Here is a 19,634-nt window from a genome sequence, read left to right on the forward strand (position 1 = left end):
TGAACTTAATTTTCACTTGAAGTCATTTTTAGAACAAAGCTTGATATTTTTAAAAACATAATGAAAAATCAAGATTTCACCTACTTTAATTATAAAATTGGTTTAAAAAAGATAAAAGTTCTGTTAGTATAGCTCTGAAATTGAGGTTTTAATTTTTAAACCTCACTGAGACTTGGTATAGGATTTTTCTCTACTTTTGATAGCTATAAATCTCATTGAAAGAACTTTATTAGGAGACCCAGAAAGTTCGTTGCAAAATGTGAACCATAAAGTTCCATAGAGTTTCCATACTACAATCTGGAAATGTCTAATTAATCTCTGTTGAGATAGCGCTCACTGCTGGGGAAACCGCATTGTGTGTGCATGTTTGCATGTTCATATACTCACGTGCACGAAAGCCATGTGGTCTTTTGGTGAGTGGGGAGAGGAGAGAACTGCACAAATAAAAACCTGTTTACCCAACATAATTACTTTTTTTTTTTTTTCAGATTTATTACTACCACAATGTGAAATGTAGACGTGAAATGTTTGATAAGGATATAGTAATGCTTCAGGTAATGAATTAAAAGCATTAAATTTAAAGGTTTGAGGGAGTTTTTCTTTTTGTTATTTTCACTGGACCCAGACACTTAGGATCACTCTCAAATCTGTAACTTCGATCTATCCATTATCTGTTGTTGTTTAGTCGCTAAGTTGTGTCCAACTCTTTTGTAACCCCATGGCCTGTAGTGCATTTGGCTCCTCTGTCCGTGGTATTTCTCAGGCAAGAACACTGGACTGGGCTGTCGTTTCCTCTCCAGAGATCTTCCCAGCCCAGGGATCGAACCTGCATCTCTTGCATTACAGGCAGATTCTTTACCACTGAGCTGCCAAGGAAGCCACCTAGCCCTTATCTACTAAGCTCCAAATTCATATGGCTAAAATAACTGAACATTTCCAGCTGGTTTCCTGAACACATCTTGTATTTCACATATTCAAAATAAATCCTGTGTCCTCCATACCTTCTTCCTATCTTCAGAGTTTCTCTACCTTGGTGAATTGTTCAACAATCTATACAGTTATTAGAGTCAGAAATCTGAAAGCCATCCTTTCTTCACTGTCTTCTGATTATAAAGCCCCAAATCCCTCAAACTGATTTTCAAGGCCTTCAATACTTAACTATGTGAAAAACTCCCTGAATTTGTCATATACCATTAAGTCTTAAAATTTGTACGTTTCTTTCTTTTCTTACCTAGGTTGTGCACCCCACCCTCTTCCTTTTCTGTTTGCTGCCTGTCTTGTTTTCCTGCATATCTTCATGTTTAGTTTAGCATCACTTTCTCCAGAAAGCTGACATACTAAACATGGCTGTGTATCCTTTTGGGGAGGGCCCATAGCATGATGCTTATCCCCACCAGAGCATTCGTAACTCTGGATTGTGGTTGCCTATTCCCTTTCCTTCCTCTACACTAAACTGTGACAGCTCCCTTGGTCCTTTTTATGTCCACTTATGTAGCACAGTGCTTGTCACAAAGCAGTGTTTCCATATTATTGCTGAGTGGATTTAGAAATTATAGAATAAGTTACAAAATGTAAATTTCAAAAACTATTGGTTCAAAAAATCAGAATGCAAGTTGATTGAGAATCTATACAAATGGAATTATAAGAGAATTAAAACTAATATTTAAAAGCCAGCATTTCACTTAGTATAGCATTTATTACTAAAAATTAGTTTGAGTTCTTGAAAAGAGTTTAATATATATGCATTTTTTAAAAAATACTGAAAGTTTTATTACTATACCACATTTCTCTCAGAGTCGTATCCCTGACAGTGACAACACTGACATAAAACCTTGAACTGAATTTATAGGGATACAACTAATTCAAAGCATAAAAGGGAAGAGAACGTATAGTCCATGTTATTATGATATGTGGGTTCAGGGCGTGTTTTGTTTTGTTTTACCAGCATAGACTCCTGTCCACACTTGTAGCTATCACAAGTAAGGACTGGGGCTAAATGAGTCCTCATCTTTTATTGGAATTGATGAATGAGTAAGCTGCTTTCTCTTGTGCAAACCAAAATATGTCTCACTAATTGTTTAGTAGCCCTTTTGACCTTCCTCTCTTCCTTTCTTTCATACATTTTAAAAAAAGACAGGTGTCTCCATGATGGATCCAAATCATTTCCTGATGATAATGCTTAGCCGCTTTGAACTTTATCAGATTTTCAGTACCCCAGATTATGGGAAGAAAATTAGTTCTGAGACTCCTCATAAGGTAAGAGCATGCCTTATGAGACCGCAACATAATTGTTAGAGAAGCGCCTTTCATTCTTTTTGGTTATTTTAATCATCTGAGGTAATACAGATGATTCTTATTCTTATCTCTGAACTTGCTCTCTTCCATTGCCCCCGATGGTTTCAGGATTTAGTTCAGCAGAACAACACTCTAATAGAAGAAATGCTATACCTCATTATAATGCTTGTTGGTAAGTTTGGATATTTTGAAACATTTATGTATTATATTGACTTTTGAAAAACTTTTAAAATTTTTATTTATTTATTTTTGACTGTACTGGGTCTTTGTTGCTGTGTGGGGCTTTCTCTAGCTGGCGTGCACGGGCTTCTCATTGTGGTGGCTTCTCTTGTTGCAGAGCACCGTAGTTGTAGCGCATGGGCTTAGTTGCCCCACAGCACATGGAATCTTCCCAGGCTAGGAACTGAACCCATGTCCCCTGCATTGGCAGGCAGATTCTTAACCACTGGATCACCAGGGAAGTCCTGTATTGAATTTTGTGGTAGCAAGTAGTTTAGAATCTGAACTGTTTCTTCTGTTTGAACAGTTACTCAGTTTTAGGGGAAGGAGATTAGAGTATATATTTTTGTTTTCCCCTCTGGTTACTGTAATGATGAGAGTAATAGCACTGCAGTGCTTTGGAAGAAGGGAAGAGGACAACTGCTAACGCAGGATAAACTGGAAAATTGTGAGTTAGGAATAAAACGGGACAGGAGAATTTAGCAAATAAGAATAGGATATTTAGGAGCTATTTATTGTTACTTTATATCTTAGCTGTGTTTCTGCCCATGGCTTTGTGGTGCGCAAGTGTTCTCACTATCTATATTTTCAGTCCCGTCGCCTCCATCTTTCCTGTTGTGTGCTTTACTTTCTCCCTCTTCCCGTATTGTTTCAGACTCTCAACAGTCCTGGAGCAAAGAATCCTGGCTGCTGTCAGGATGTAATACCAAAGAAGGAGATCTCAGAAGGTGATACCTTATTTGCCACTAGATCAAAGGGCAAAGGAGGGCTCCCTTCCTCCTACCACATGGCAGATGACTTGAAAGCAATTTCCTAGGCTGCTGGTACAGCTCTGTTGCTAGTCCCTTCCCACCTTCTGATCTCATTCTTTGAAAACAGCAACCAGAGTTCTCTCTCCATGGCTAAGGACTACACTCACCTGCTTTGTCAGAGGCTCAAAAAGATGACTGGGAGCTGCTTTCACCCTGCTTTATTGCCTGACCAGTCATTGCTTTTCCAATGTACAGAAAGAAAAATATATTGTGTTTCATGAATTATAAATATGTGTTGCTTACAAATATTATGATTGTTAAGTGTGTATATATGTACTTATTCATTGTTGACAGGAGAGAGATTTAGTCCTGGAGTTGGACAGGTTAATGCTACAGATGAGATTAAACGAGAGATTATCCATCAGTTGAGCATCAAACCTATGGCTCATAGTGAATTGGTAAAGTCTTTACCTGAAGATGTAAGTACCTACATTTTAAAAAATACATGGAAATCCTTCCATAAACCCTTCCATAAATATATGGAAACATTTAACCTTTAACTGTCCGTCTAGTGTGTGTATAGACTGACTTCTGTATACCTTCTCCACAGTTGTAAAAACTACAGTGCTAGCACATGTATAACTCTAGTCACTCTTATTAGAAATAAATAGAAAAAGAAAATACTGGTACTAGGAGTGGAAAGCAGCAAAGAAATAGAATCCTTCATAGCGAAGCCTTGAAAGAGATAAGGCTACTGAGTAAAAGAAAACGTGTTCCTTAGAACGGAATTTACATATCCATTAAAGAAGAATTGTTGATAGGATGTTTAATACAAAGTTGTGATGGATAGAGATAACGCTTTATAACCTAGAAATACCTACTCAGCTATGTTGAATAAACTAAAGTTTGCTAGAGTTTTTTCCTTCTAAAGCATCCAAAGACTCTGCTAAGCCATTCCTCTCATTTTAGTGAATGTAAATTAACATTCATATGGGCATTCGTAGATCAGTTGTAGCTATTTTTCCTCCTAGAATCTTAAGGTCCCATGCCACCTATTTTTCAGCCCTGGGGCTTTTCAGAAACCCCAATTACAGTTGGGAAAGGTTTTTCACAATGTTTTCCCATATTTGAAACATAGATTAGAACTCTGAACCTTAATTTTCATTCTTCTGGGATTTAAACATTGTGGAGTTGTAATACTTATCTTAAACTTTGTCTTATTTCAAACTTATTTCAAACATCTATAGGAATAGAGAACATAGTATAATGAACCCATCGCCAGTTTCACCAGATGACCAGTCTTATTTCTACTCTAACCACTAATCTGTACACCCTCACTGGGTTATTTTGTGGAGAATACCAGATTTACCATTTCATCTATAAATAGAATTGTATGTATCTAAAATAGTGGTTCTCACCCAGGGACACTTTTGGCACCCCCCACCCCGGGAGGGGACCATTTGACAGTGTCACTACTCAGGCCTGAGTGTGTGTGTTCCTGGCATCCATTCAACAGAGGCCAGGATACTCTTAACATCCTACAGTACAGGACAGACTCTCACAATAATGACCTATCTAATCCAAATGTCAGGAGTGCCAAGGTTGATCCAAAAGTTACAAGCTTTTAGAAAAACACCTGTGCATTTGCTAGTTATCACACCTAAAAAAATAATAATTTTTAATATCACTAAGTATCCAGAATAAAAATTACATGTACTTTTTTTTAGGTCTCTGTTAATGGGCTACTTTTGCCATTTCCATTTCTAGTTGTGTATGCAGGTACTTTTTAATGCAGGAAATGAGGGAACAATTATAGTTTCACTTAGATGTTAGAATAGGAAGAAATTTAAACAGCATTTGAAAAATGCAAATACCTTGTACAAAGTGATGGCATCTATATCTACCAAACATTTTTGACCAGAGAATTCTTTTATTCACACAAGTCCTGTTAACATCTTGTCACAAATAAGATATGATTTGGAAAATGCTGTTTTAATGAAGATAGATAAGAAATTAGTATAGCTATTTCAGAAAATATTACAAAGATATAAATTTTGTTTAAATGTTATGTATACTTTGTGATTTTATTTCATTCCTTTTGAAAGCTGTCACCTTGATTTCATATGGTGACTTGTTTTTAATTGTATCAATCTGAATGAATGTTAGCTTACCAAGTAAATTTCCCCAACTGCATATTAATCATGTTTCCTATGGAATCTTCATCTGTAGAAACTGAGATAGTAGTATATTCACTTTATACAATTTCTTTATGAAGCTTAATGAGATAAAAGCACAATGCTCAGACTGCTAGCAGATACTGTTATTAACATAAAACACATTTATTTCCTGTACCTTTAGGAGAACAAGGAGACTGGCATGGAGAGTGTGATTGAAGCAGTTGCCCATTTCAAGTGAGTTTATTTTCTATTTTTTCACATTTGATTTGATTTTATACATTAATTTTTCTTAGAGTGTTTCCTTTGATGGAAGTAAGAATAAAATTGTTGTTTTCAGAGAGTGACAACCATTTTCAGACTTGTAATTCTGAACTAGATTTCTCACTGACATTTCTCTTTTATGATCTAGCCCTATTTAGCAACTTACAGTAGATATATGAGAATTTTCAATTGTATTCAAAATAGGTGTTCATAGCTGATAGTTTCAAATAGCTGAAATTAACCTGATCTTAAGGGCATGCATTGTGCTTCCTTTGCTTCCATTTGTATGTGCCGCCTAAGCGGTGGGTCAGCCTCCGAGTCATGCTTTCCTTGGTGTCTAGTGTGTCAGCCAGTCAGTAAACTAGTTTCCCCTTAAGGTTGTTGAGGCAGTTTCTTAATCCTGCTTTTTCTTTGCTCCTCACTTCAATGACAGTGTCTTTATTTCTATTGATTTTAAAAACAATACATGTTTTTTGGGGAAGTATAAAAAAAAAAAGACTAGAAAAGAGACTCTCAGGGACTTCCCAGGTGGCTCAGTGGTAAAGAATCCACCTACCAATGCAGGAAGGCTGGGTTCAATCCCTGATCAAAGAAGATCCCACATGCCATGGAACAGCTAAGCCCATGTGCCACAACTGCTGAGCCCACATTAGATCACAACTGCTGTGGTCTGGAGCCCAAGTGCAGCAGCTACTGAAGCCATGCACCTAGAGCCGCTGTTCTGCAATAAGAGAAACCACTGCAAGAAGAAGCCTGTACACCGCAACCAAGAGTAGCCCCTGCTCTCTGCAACCAGGGAAAGCCCATGTAGCAGCAAAGACCCAGCACAGCCAAAATAAATATAAATAAATTATTTTAAAAAAATTCTCTCAACCCAAATTACACCTGCTTTTTTCACTTGGTAGAACTTTTCATAGACATCTTTACATGTCAAAATATAGAAGTTAACATCACTTTTAATAGTTTTCGATTGTTTGGAGATGGCGTAATGTGTGTTACCTGTCCCTTATTGTTAGACTTCAAATTGCTGTCACTACAATGACCGTCACATTCCCGTGTCCAGTTAGAATAAATCCACGGTGGACATGCTAGATAAAAATGGATGTACATAAAGCTTTGGATATAGATTCCCAAATGAATCCACAGAAAGCAGTTCCAGCTTATGCTCACCAGCAGGTTATGAGATCTTTAAATTATTATTTTTTTTTAAATTTTTGGCTGCCATGGGTCTTCATTGCTATGCATGGGCTCTCTCTAGTTGTATAGGCTTCTTACTGTGGTAGCTTTTCTTGTGAAGCACAGGCTCTAGAGCATGGCTTCAGTAGTAACAGCACACAAACTTAGTTGCCTGGTGGTATGTGGAATCTTCCCAGATCAGGGATCAAACCCATGTCCCGTGCATTGGCAGGCAGATTCTTAACCACTGGACCACAAAGGAAGTCCAGTATATGAGATTTAAGAATTTTTTTCTTCCCCAAAGGAAACCTGGATTAACAGGACGAGGCATGTATGAACTGAAACCAGAGTGTGCCAAAGAGTTCAATTTGTATTTCTATCACTTTTCAAGGGCAGAGCAATCCAAGGTAATTGGGAAAATTAAAAGTATATTGGGAAAGGGTTGCTTGGAGTTTTTTTGTTTTTGTTTTTTCCTAAACAACTTTTACTGCTTTTCACACAGATTGAAAAAGGACACATTTTTATTGTAGGAAATTCGGAAAATATGAAAAGGTATAAAGAAGAAAGTACAGATTACCTATAATACCACCACTTAACATATGGGGTTTTCCCCTTAGTACTTTGTGCATACATAAAAGAGATCTATATAATTATACACGTACCTACACATATCGAATTGTATGTATTTTATTGGCTTTTGAAGACAAATCATCAACCTTATGGTAATCAGTTAACCTGTTTTACACTCATTTCGGAATTGCTAGTGCTTAACATTATGTTTTCCCATGGTGACTTATGGAATTTAACTAGTTAAATTTTGCCTTTTAGCAGTTTACTCTTAAAAATAAGTTTGGAATAAATGGCATTAAACGAAACTTAAGCATGAAGCTTTTGTTTCCTAGTTGGTTGGTTGGTTTTTTTTTTTGAAGTATAGTTGATTTACAATGTTATGTTAGTTTCAGGTATACAATACAGTGATTCAGTCTTTATATAATATGTAGTTTTTCAGATACTTTTCCCTTATAGGTTATTATAAAATATTGATTATAGTTCCCTGTGCTATGTAGTAGGTCCTTGTTGGTTATCTGTTTTATATATAGCAGTGTTTATTCATTTTTGATACATGATATAGAGCTCAAACCTAAATAATTTTTTGACTTTGGTTGATACATGTTTCCCCTGAATTTTAAACCAAGAAAGAATCCACCTGGGGGATTCTCTTAGTGGAAGGGGAAATTAACCTTGATATCAGTTTCAGGGTGATGACAAAATTAAGGATAGAAATTTCCTAAAATCAGAAGTTAGTATGAGAAAGATTAACTTATATCAGTAGTTTCGGATATTGTTTCCTATTACTTATTCTGTGTCCAAATTAATTCATTTTTATTAGGCAGAGGAAGCTCAACGGAAATTGAAAAGACAAAATAAAGAAGATACAGGTATTTTTAATCTTTCCCAAAATCTCATGTCAGTCTCTTAATTGTTAAAGGTTGTTTTGTATAGACTATGATAATGATCCTTAGTGAAGTGAAAGATTTAAATGTAAGCTTTCTGAATGAATGAACATTTAAAGGGCTAGTATAGACGTAGTCTTGTACTGAGTCACCTCTGAGTTTATCTCAGTTTTATCTCAGATCTTCAGATATTTCTAGGGAAAAGGAAGACATTCTTTTATACTACTGCTATTTACGGAGCTACTTTTATGCATTTAACTGATCTGAGAAGGTAAAATATAGCTTTAAGATGCAAATATTCTTTGAAGGCTATCAAAAGTATGTAATAAGGTCATAGTTTTTTTGCTTTGGTTTGGTTTAAAGCATGTTCTACAAAAGAAGCCAGTAATATCTTTATTTTCAGCACTTCCGCCTCCAGTTTTGCCCCCATTCTGCCCTCTGTTTGCAAGTCTGGTTAACATTTTGCAGTCAGATGTCATGTTGTTAATCATGAGGACAGTGTTGCAGTGGACTGTAGAACATAGTGGACATATCTGGTCTGAGTCCATGCTGCAAAGGGTAAGTTTGAAGACATTATTATTTATATTTCAGTGGTTTTGTAGTAGAAACCAAAGTACAAAATAGTCTTTCAATATCTGTACATGGGACACTTCAGTTAAAATGTAGTGTTATCTTACTTTGAAATAAAGTATTTTATTTCTATTTTTGTGTCTAAGGATAAAAACGAGAGCTTGGCAGATGTTTTTACACCACGTGTTTGTGATTACCCTGCTCTTGTTGGCAGATCTGCCTCTCACTGACTGGTCCTGATCTGTCTTTGTTTATACAGTACTCTGATATTTGTATAATGTGTTATCTTTACATTTGTTTTTTACTTAATTCTCTTTAAAAACTTGTGAGTTCATTAATACTTAATTTTGCAATTGAAGAAATTGAAAGTCAGGTACCTATGGTCCTATAGCTAATTAGTGGCAAGTTCAGAACCTTTTGTTTGTATTTTACTTTATAGCTTTAATGAATGTAAGTCATTCATAAATTATTATCTCACTAAATTCACATAATACCCCTATGTAGATAGTAGATAGTTTTTCTTCTGTATAGATGAGGAAGGCAGGGTTCAGTGAGAGTCAATTAACTGGTCCATGTTACTCAACTAGAAAGAAAGATAATAATAATACTCAGTTAATAGAATTAGCCTATTCTTGCCAGGCACTTTTATGTACCATACTGGTAAGCCTCAAAACTCTAGTGGGAAGCTAATGTTTTTTCCCATTTTAAAAATGATGAAGTTAGGCTTAGAGGAACTCCCTAAAGGCATGTAGCTTCAAAATAGCAAAGGCAGAATTCAGATGGTGAGCCTTGCTTCAAAGCTACTGTTTCCCATTGTCTCAGCAGCCTCAAGTATCCCACTGGCTAAGATATTTGCATATGTATACTCCCCTCCTGTTTATAAACATACACTTAAAAATGTGAAAGCATGGCTGGATGGGAGGGCATTTTGGGAGAGAATGGATACATGTGTGTATGGCTGAGTCCCTTCACTGTTCACCTAAAACTATTACTGCTGCTGCTGAGTCCGTTCAGTCGTGTCCGACTCTGTGCGACCCTGTAGACGGCAGCCCACCAGGCTCCCCCGTCCCTGGGAGTCTCCAGGCAAGAACACTGGAGTGGGTTGCCATTTCCTTCTCCAATGCATGAAAGTGAAAAGTGAAAGTGAGGTCGCTCAGTTGTGTCCGACTCTTCACGACCCCATGGACTGCAGCCTACCAGGCTCCTCCACCCATGGGATTTTCCAGGCAAGAGTACTGGAGTGGGGTGCCATTGCCTTCTCCGGAAACTATCACAGTATTGTTAATTGGCTATACCCCAATAATAAAAAGTTTAAACTAAAAAATAAAATTAGATTACAGAAATTAAAAATAATAAAATGTAAAAGCATGGAGTTGTGGTGTACTGGAGACGATCAGTATTATATGAGCAAAAGATTTGTGGGAAACGATGGAGAAAAGAGGAATGAACATCATTTATCTTATGTATACATTGGCTTTACGTCATTCACACCAATGTTCTTCTAAGTATTTTGACAATCACAGCAGCCCTATGTATAGGGAAAGGTACAGAGACACCACACACGTATCTCCTTCAAAAATTGGGGAGAAGGGTAAAGAACAATAAAGATCAGACAGATTCAGTGTAGTTATATTCTTAGAAGTCTAGCAATGAATTTTTCATAGGTATGCTGAACATCTTTATAAATGATGTGGCATTAGAGATAAAAGTATGTCTCTTTCTGAGATGATTTTTAGTCCTTAGAAAAACTAAACTAGTATTATAGATTAGATAATTATGTGATCGATGCTTTCAGGTCTAATTATTTGACCACTGATCCTTAGAATCAGTGGTTTTTAAGACTGTAGTGTAGGGATGGAATATTGGAGAAGGAAATGGCAACCCACTCCAGTGTTCTTGCCTGGAGAATCCCAGGGCTGGGGGAGCCTGGTCGCACAGAGTCGGACACAACTGAAGTGACTTAGCAGCAGCAGTAGGGATGGAATAAAACTGAAAATTATATGAATTGCTAGTCACAGCTGTTAGTAATTTTAACTTACCTTAAGAATTTGCAATTGAATTTTCTTCCTAGCTAAAATAGAAATTTTTGTTTCCTTGCTTGGAAATCTTTATTAGAAAATGAACTTTAGAGTTTGGATTTAATAAAAATTAGTACTTTGAATTATTTTTTTACTATACTTAATCTTTAATAGTTTGATTTCTCTTTTTTCAGTAGTGGATTATTATTTGTTTTTTCTTACAAAATTATGTACTTGTATTTTAGGTATTACATTTAATTGGAATGGCACTACAAGAAGAAAAACAGCATTTAGAGAATGTCATGGAGGAGCATGTCATAACATTTACCTTCACACAGAAGATATCGAGTATGTATACAACTTCTACTAAACTAACTCAACATATCAGTGATTTTTTAAGTGTAGTATAACCTCTTTTATTTGATCATACAGGTTTGAAGTAGATTATATTGAATCCAATTTTCTGAGGTTATCTGTATTTACCTGTGTATTTTATCAGAGCCTGTGTACTTATCAGATCTAATTCATTTTCCTAGACTTGTAAAATCTCAGGTAGACCTTTCAGCTGGGTTTTTATTGAATTTTGCTAGAGGTTATCTTAGAATAATCATATGGTGTAAGACGTCAGTTTTTGAATGATGAAAGCATTCTAGTTGTTAACAGCTTGTTTGTGAAATACAAATATGTCACATTTTGAGAAGTATTGAAAATTTCTAAAAGAGCTGTAATCAAATGATGGGCCGATATTATAAGCAATTTCATTTTATCTTCTTTTGCCTGGTAGTAAGCACTATTGCCTGGAGAACCCCAGGGATGGGGGAGCCTGGTAGGCTGCTGTCTATGGGGTTGCACAGAGTTGGACACGACTGAAGCGACTTAGCAGCAGCAGCAGCAAGCACTATGAAGTCTTAACTATTATTCACATGCCCATTTTTTCTTCCACCTTAGAACCTGGTGAGGCTCCAAACAACTCACCTAGTATACTAGCTATGCTGGAAACACTGCAGAATGCTCCCTACCTAGAAGTCCACAAAGATATGATTAAGTGGATATTAAAGGTAAAGTTTCCTAAATCACTCTGCTTTTTGTGAAAAATATTAAATGTTTATCTTTAAATTTTATAATGTTTCATAGCTTCAGAGTAACTGATACTTTTTTTCATAGACTTTTAATGCTATTAAGAAGTTAAGGGAGAGTTCATCCACCAGTCCTGTGGCAGAGACAGAAGGAACCATAATGGAAGAGGTAAAAGATGTAAAGTGTAATACTGAAAAGTTGTGGCAAGGTCACTTTAAGCAATTAAATGTATCTGCAGTAAGTTGGTAGTTGATATTATTCACAAACATGTAAATCCAAAGAAGTTGTGGCACTGTTTGTTTATTTTTGTAGCAATCTTTTGGACTGCCTTTTTTTTTTCTTTAGCATGTTAAGTTGATTAAAAATCTAATTAGTATTTACAATAAAAATATTTCTCTTTTGGGGGAAACATGTGCATTTAGCCTCTAGTGGTCTAATTAAATGAAGTGTAATTTCAGAGTTCGAGAGACAAAGACAAAGCTGAGAGGAAGAGAAAAGCTGAGATTGCCAGATTACGCAGAGAGAAGATCATGGCTCAGATGTCTGAGATGCAGCGGCACTTTATTGATGAGAACAAAGAACTCTTTCAGCAGACGTTAGAACTGGATTCCTCTGTCTCTGCTGTACTTGATAATGGGTAAAAATTAATCACAGTTTTTGAAACGCTTGACCAGGGGTTCTCAATTGAGGGAGATGTTTGGGTTTTTTTCCTTTTTTTGCATGCATGTGTGTGTGCTAAGTCGCTTCAGTCGTGTCTGACTCTGTGACCCCATGGACTATGTAGCCCGCCAGGCTCCTCTCTCCATGGGATTCTTCAGACAAGAATACTGGAGTGGGTTGCCATTTCCTTCTCCAGGGAATCTTCCCAACCTAGGGATCAAACCTACATCTCCTGTGTCTCTTGCAAGGCAAGGAGATTCTTTACTGCTGAGTCACTGGGGAAGCCCCTTTTTTCTTTATAAGTACACTTAATCCTAGAGTAATTTAGAAGAGTTGATAGAAAAATTGTGTGGCCTTGTAGTTGGAGGATTTACTCTTAGAAATCTGAGCTAATTAGCATATAATTATGAGCATGTCTCTGATTATAGATAGAATAATTCCTGTGTATACTTAAAATGTAAGTTATTCAAAAAACCCTTGACATTCATAAATGAATGAGTGCACTAGGCTCTGTTAACTTAGCATCTGGCTTCTGTGTTATATATTGGATTGCTGTGAGAACTGAAGGAGATAATTTTGATACATATGAAAGACTGTCTCTCAAGTCATCAAAACTGTGTTTTAAATATGTACATACCTAAAATCTACTGTTCTGTGATTCTATAGAAACTTCTTAGGCTCATTAATTATTCTCATAACCTTTTTATTGCAGCCCTGTGGTTTCAGATATGACTCTTACAGCATTGGGCCCAGCACAGACTCGGGTCCCTGAACAGAGACAGTGTGTCACCTGTATATTGTGTCAGGAAGAGCAAGAGGTGAATGCAGAAAGCAAGGCAATGGTCCTGGCAGCATTTGTGCAGAGATCAACTGTGTTATCAAAAGACAGAAGTAAATTCATTCAGGATCCAGGTAAGTCATAGCTATGTCCTCAACTGGCCTATTAATAGTGAGTGCCACTTAGTATGGTAAGTGACATACAGAGATTTTATTAATCTGATGATAACTCTCTAGGCTTGCTGGTATCTTGGGCAGGTAACTTGGGTGGGAATTCCTCACTTGGCAAATGCAGAAACATTCCAGTGGGTTAAGTATTATGCCTGAAGTACACAGCTGACAAATAGCAGGGATTCGAAGGAAAGCTGTCCTTTGTGATAGAACATTAACATACTTTGGTACTTAACAGTCTTTCCCATTCTTCAGACTTGTAAAGTTCCAATAATTAGTTGACACACTGAAATAACAATAATTATTTTTTCTCATGGATGGTTCCAGGGTGTAATCCTGATGAGTAAGCCTTGTGAGAAGCAGTCCTTGAGCCAGATTCTCATTTAGATTATTGAGATAGAGACTACCGTGTAGTGCAGGACATTCTTCAGGAGTCTTGGAATCAGTATCTATGGAATGGAGGGGAAGGAAGCAGGTTTGGCCAGAGGGAGAAGTTGAGCTGTGTGGTACAGTTCCCAGAAGACCTTAGCCAACCCCATAGGCGCTCTGGAGCTAGATAGAGCTCAAAGCTGTCCTGAGTTGGGGTAAGGGGGTGGGTTTTTTATACCCTGACACTGATAATAAACTGGTTGTGGGCTGCCTCTGGAAAGAGGTGTGACCTTGAGCAAAGCAGTGTGACCCTGAGCAAAGTCTCTTAAAGAGGGATAATAGTTGAGTGCTCCCTTTTAACAGCTGATGGAGTAAGTCATTCATTCCTGCAGGGGCATCTGGGCTACACCTTGTGTCCACCATAGATACTTTGATGTTTCTACTCTTCTATTTGTTTATATGTGCATGTGCCTCAGTGATACCAGTAAACGTCGTGAGAGCAGGAGCTGTCTTAATTTCCAAGGCACTTGTTTAGCCAGTGCCTTTCACACTGTATTACTAGAAGGAAGTTTGAGAGCTCACTGGTAAAATTGCCTTTTCCCTACATGGGAAGTCTTCAGAGTGTGGCTCTCAAGCCCCCTTGTTAAGAAAGATTGGTCTGCTTCATCTTAAGAAATGATCATTTGTACCAGATGGTTTACAAATTTCATTCTAGGCTGAAGATAAAGTTATCACCTGTATTTAGTTTGTTACCTGCTTAGGAAAACTGACTGGCTATAAGTGGATTTTTTTTAAGGCTTTCACAGTTTAGATCATTAAAGATTTCTTTATGCTGTGAAATTTGCACTATTCTATTATATAAAGCAAATTGAAATGAGTAATTTTACTGTTAGAGAATTTCTAAAATTATGCTAACTAATGTAGAGAATTCCAAGAATTCCCAAAGAAGTCAGCTAGCCAATTTATGTTTGTCTTCATTTTTCATCTCCTTTGAATATAAAAATTAGTGCCAGAACAGAAGACTGTGAATTGCCCTTTTTCCCTGCTCTGGACTGGGCTACTGTCCTGGTACTTGGCTGCACCTATGACTCGTACAGTAATTGTGGCTCTTCTCTGCATGAGTGTCCTTAAGCAGAATATCCTCTAGGGACCGCCCCACTACTGCCAGGACATATTTTTCGTTCGAGATCATTGTGACCCAGCTGCCCTGAAGGCATTAAAGACAGCTCCATCATTTGTGGGAAATAGGAGTCTCTCAGTGCCCTGAAAACGTGATGTGTTCAAAAAATTAGATGTACTTAAGTACAGAATTCCCTGGAGAAGAAAACAACAACCCACTCCAGTATTCTTGCCTGGAAAATGCCATGGACAGAGAAGCCTACAGGGGGCTATAGTCCATAGGGTCGCAGAGTCAGACATAGCTGAGAGTCAGACAAAACTGAGCGACTAAACAACAACAGGATTCCAGTTTCAGTTCACAGTTCAAGGAAGTTTCACTAATTTGCTCAGGGTAATGAAAATTAGAGAGTCCTGTATTCTAAATAATCTAGGGTCTTGCATAAATTACTGGTATCTCAAAGGAATAAACTAGCATTTCATTTGAAGTTTACAAGCTCTTAGTAAGGATTTCACAATTTAACGTTGTACATTTGTTATAGGAATATTAAATGCTTGAGTTTTCTCTTATGTTTTCTGTTTGTTTTATAATGCAGAAAATTATGATCCATTATTCATGCACCCTGATCTGTCTTGTGGAATACATACTGGTAGCTGTGGGCATATTATGCATGCACACTGTTGGCAAAGGTAATTTATATTCTTAATATTAGTCAAGAGAAGCTTACCCAAAGACTCAAAATTTAATTTTTTAATAAAGGAAATTCCATTCTAGAAAAAGGGGAGAAAACTAAACACATTGGAAGAAAAAAAGACTCCATTATTACTGCCTAACAGATAACAATTAAAATTAATTTGCTTTGTCAGTGCATTTAAAGGAGTGACTTAGAAACTTCATAGTATATCAAATATAATTTTTAATTTAGGGGTCTGTATTTTTTAATATGGGAAATCTAACAGACTGGATGAAGAAAAGGATTTTTACAGTGGTATAAACCTGAGAAGAATGTCTTTCTTCGGGTCCAAGGTGAACAACTCTTGATTCTGAAGATGCTAGCACTTGCCTAGTTACCTCTCAAGATTGTCATGGCTCCCTGAGCTAATATGGAATAACTTCAAACTTACTCTGTTTTGGTGCTTTCTATGCTTCTGCAGCAGCAGAAGTGCCGTTATTCTGGTACTCTGCTCATTGAGTTGTACTGAACCACCCCTAGTAAGTAGCACTAGCCCTGCGGGAATAACCACAGAGCACTAGGGCCAAGAAATATGCTACTTGGTGAATGACTGTTTGCTAATTACTACAACTTAAAATTAAAGTATCACTTTTAAAAATAATTGAGGTCATTTTAAAATTTTAATTTTTAGATGTTTTGTGGAAACAAAATGTTGAAGCTTGTGGCTCTCATTTAAAAAAAAAAATTAAAAAAAAATTACCATTGTTTTTGATACCTCATGTTTTCTAATTGTGAAGGTATTTTGATTCCGTTCAAGCTAAAGAACAGCGAAGGCAACAGAGATTACGCTTACATACAAGCTATGATGTAGAAAATGGAGAATTCCTTTGTCCCCTTTGTGAATGCTTGAGTAATACTGTTATTCCTCTGCTGCTTCCTCCAAGAAATGTTTTTCATGGGTAAGTTTTGGTTCATAAAACCTTTGTATCAAAGAAGTAGTTTCCTTTAGAAGGTAATGAACTGATAAACCACAGCTGGGTGGGAATATCACTCTAGGTAAATGCATGTTTTCCAGGTACTTTCCAAACTTTTTATTTAGTCATTTCTTCTAGCTGACCTATGAGATACAATTTTAGTTTTTAGAAAGGAACAGACCAAAATTTTAAGTTTCTTGATCACCCATAAACACGATAAAGGATATAAAATTCCCATGGGTTCATGAAAACTGTCTCCTTTATTTCTAAGACCCTGCTTTAAATATCTCCTTCATACTTTTTTGAGACACTCAATGTGGGGGGAGGGGCAGCCCAAACTGACCTTATTGAGCATACTAACAATTAAATATTATTTTTTGCAATTGACTGGCCAATTGAAGAATTGGGCCAAAAAGTGCATATCTGTTAGTGTATTTAAAATGTAAAATTTTGTTATTTCATGATGTTTAGTGTGCTTTTTAGTTATTCATGATCATTTTCCTTTCAAATATGAATTCGATGGTATCTCCTATTCAAACCTGACATTAAGTTTTATGAATATGAATCATCTATTTATTTCTATGGTACTATTTGGGTTTAAATTAAAGCAGAGTCAGTTTTTTTCTCTTCAATTTTAAGAGTTCAAACTATGGTGTCTTAGTCTATGCTACCACAAAATGCTCTTAAAATACCATTAGATATGATGTAAGCTCATGCTTTTTTAATTAGAAAAGAAATATCATGGTGCTGACTTATATCTGTATTTGAACTGATAAAGAAATTAGTCACTGTAAGATTAAGAATAGAATTCTCTGTGTGTAAAGAGAAAAAACTCACTTCTGTGGTTCAGGTTTTGCTTTTTTTCCCAGGAGAGTCAGTTACGGCACATTTGTTAAGAACACAAGCTATCGTGTCTGATGTAGCTGGGTTTGAATGCCACATCTGTCCCATATACAGCCTTAGTCAAGTTACATAGCTCAAAACCTCAGTTTCCTCATCTGTAAAATGGGGACAATAATATAACCTATTTTATTAAGAAAATTTTGAGGATTAAATCTAATACTGTGAAATGCTTGCAACATAACTAGGTGCTTGCAGCATAATAAGCACTCAATAAATAGTATCCATGATGTGTTGGTTGTGATATTTAAGAAATACTGGCAAATTCTGATACTGGAAAAGTGAAATTTTTGACAAATAACTCAATTTTATGCTAATAATTAGTAGCATCATATTGACAAATAATACATTTTCATTTCCATTGACAAATACCTATTCTAACTTTTAAAAGTAACAAATTTTCCCCAAGTTTTTTTGGTTGTTTTAGTATTTAAATGTTTGAAGTATGTTTAAAATATACCCGTGATGATTTAAGGAGTCTTTGTATCTTAAACTAAGCAACAACAGAATACTAAATACTGTCTATAATCTTTTCTAGCAGGTTAAATTTTTCAGACCAACCAAATCTGACTCAGTGGATTAGAACAATATCTCAGCAAATAAAAGCATTACAGGTTCTTAGGAAAGAAGAAAGTACTCCTAGTAAGTTCTGATAACCTGCTTTCATTTTTCCCTAACATCTGAGACCATTGGAAAATACAGTTCCAGATTAAATTGTTTTAAAATATTTTAAAAGTGAAACCTCACATTTTAAAATTTGACTTACTCAAATTTTCTTTATCTTAATGAACTAAATTTGAAACTGCTACATTGCTCCTTATTCCTTGAACACACAAACTCATGTGTAGTTTATGATAGATACTTCTCACTTATTTCCCCCATTTTATTGAAGAGCTTCTGGGGGTGGGGGAGATGTAACTGAGTATCGAAGAGCTGGCTTTATTCTCCATGGGCTGACTCACTTTATTGTTGGCATTACCAAAACCTTCCCAAGTTTGATAGGTATGCACTGCACTTCCGACCTTGAGGGAAAGTGAGCTGAGCAGAATTTATACCATTGGTTTTAAGGAAACAAAACAGCATACTCCTCCAGTGGTTGCACTATCAGGAGAAGCACAGTGATTGAGGAAGGTGTCTAGCTCATCCAGAGCAATAGTACTTTTCATGCTTTGAATGTATATTTCTCCAGTTATCATTATGGGAATTTTTCCTGTTTTAATTTAGAATGAAATTATGGCTGAAATTTATAGAAATATTGGGGACTGAACATAAAATGCTTGTTTCTGTAGTTACTGCCTCATCGAAGAATTTAGAAAATATGGATGAATTGCACCTTCCTGAAGGATTTAGACCTGATTTTCATCCTAAGTGAGTATATTATCCCTTTTACATTTGGCCCACTTGAAATGAAAAATGAAATTAGCCATTAGTAAGAATATAAACTTGTCAAGTAGAGGAGCAAAATGCTACAGGACATTGATCTTAATAAATCCTGAGACTTAATGCAGGAATACTGAAAAACACCTAAGACCTACATGGCATGTTTAATTCTCACAAACTTCTCCTAGGTGTTGCTGACTCTCTACTGCACCCCTTTATCTGGCTTTCCTTGATAGCACCTCATCCATACATCTAAATCCAAGCTGCTCAGCCTCCTCACCAAAGTCCATGCTTCCTGCTGACTTCTGTATTTCTATTTACGGTCCCACCAACCTCTTAGTAACTCTGGATCAAAACCAGAGTGTTTTCAGCTTTATTTTAGTTCACACTCTCAGTTGTGTCCAACTCTTTGCAACCCCATGGACTGCGGCACGCCAGGCTTCCCTGTCTATCACCAACTCCCGGAGCTTGCTCAAACTCATGTCTGTTGAGTTGGTGATGCCATCCAACCATCTCATCCTCTCTCATCCCCTTCTCCATTTGCCTTCAATCTTTCCCAGCATCAGGGTCTTTTCCAGTGAGTCAGTTCTTTGCATCAGGTGGCCAAAGGATTG

The 19,634-nt window shown here is 36.5% G+C and overlaps 1 protein-coding gene across 8 annotated transcripts in view; it reads left to right on the plus strand.

The window, feature by feature from the left end:
- The window catches only part of UBR2 (ubiquitin protein ligase E3 component n-recognin 2), a 108,406-nt gene that overhangs the window by 69,039 nt on the left and 19,733 nt on the right, over positions 1-19,634 (plus strand). For 4 of the 8 annotated variants that reach the window (XM_027525095.1, XM_027525096.1, XM_027525098.1 and 1 more), the window contains 17 exons: positions 489-554; positions 2,134-2,256; positions 2,404-2,467; positions 3,621-3,745; positions 5,625-5,677; positions 7,185-7,287; positions 8,271-8,319; positions 8,738-8,892; positions 11,168-11,270; positions 11,871-11,980; positions 12,087-12,167; positions 12,458-12,636; positions 13,372-13,571; positions 15,689-15,782; positions 16,564-16,725; positions 18,179-18,282; positions 18,930-19,008. In XM_027525095.1, coding sequence (XP_027380896.1) covers positions 489-554; positions 2,134-2,256; positions 2,404-2,467; positions 3,621-3,745; positions 5,625-5,677; positions 7,185-7,287; positions 8,271-8,319; positions 8,738-8,892; positions 11,168-11,270; positions 11,871-11,980; positions 12,087-12,167; positions 12,458-12,636; positions 13,372-13,571; positions 15,689-15,782; positions 16,564-16,725; positions 18,179-18,282; positions 18,930-19,008 — 1,850 coding nt within the window. Of the gene's footprint in view, positions 1-488; positions 555-2,133; positions 2,257-2,403; positions 2,468-3,620; positions 3,746-5,624; positions 5,678-7,184; positions 7,288-8,270; positions 8,320-8,737; positions 8,893-11,167; positions 11,271-11,870; positions 11,981-12,086; positions 12,168-12,457; positions 12,637-13,371; positions 13,572-15,688; positions 15,783-16,563; positions 16,726-18,178; positions 18,283-18,929; positions 19,009-19,634 lie in introns of those variants that run through there. The other 4 variants (XM_027525097.1, XM_027525099.1, XM_027525100.1 and 1 more) reach the window with 4 other exon arrangements.

The sequence above is a fragment of the Bos indicus x Bos taurus genome, chromosome 23 (genome assembly GCF_003369695.1).
Source record: "Bos indicus x Bos taurus breed Angus x Brahman F1 hybrid chromosome 23, Bos_hybrid_MaternalHap_v2.0, whole genome shotgun sequence".
NCBI classification, from domain to species: Eukaryota; Metazoa; Chordata; class Mammalia; order Artiodactyla; family Bovidae; genus Bos; species Bos indicus x Bos taurus.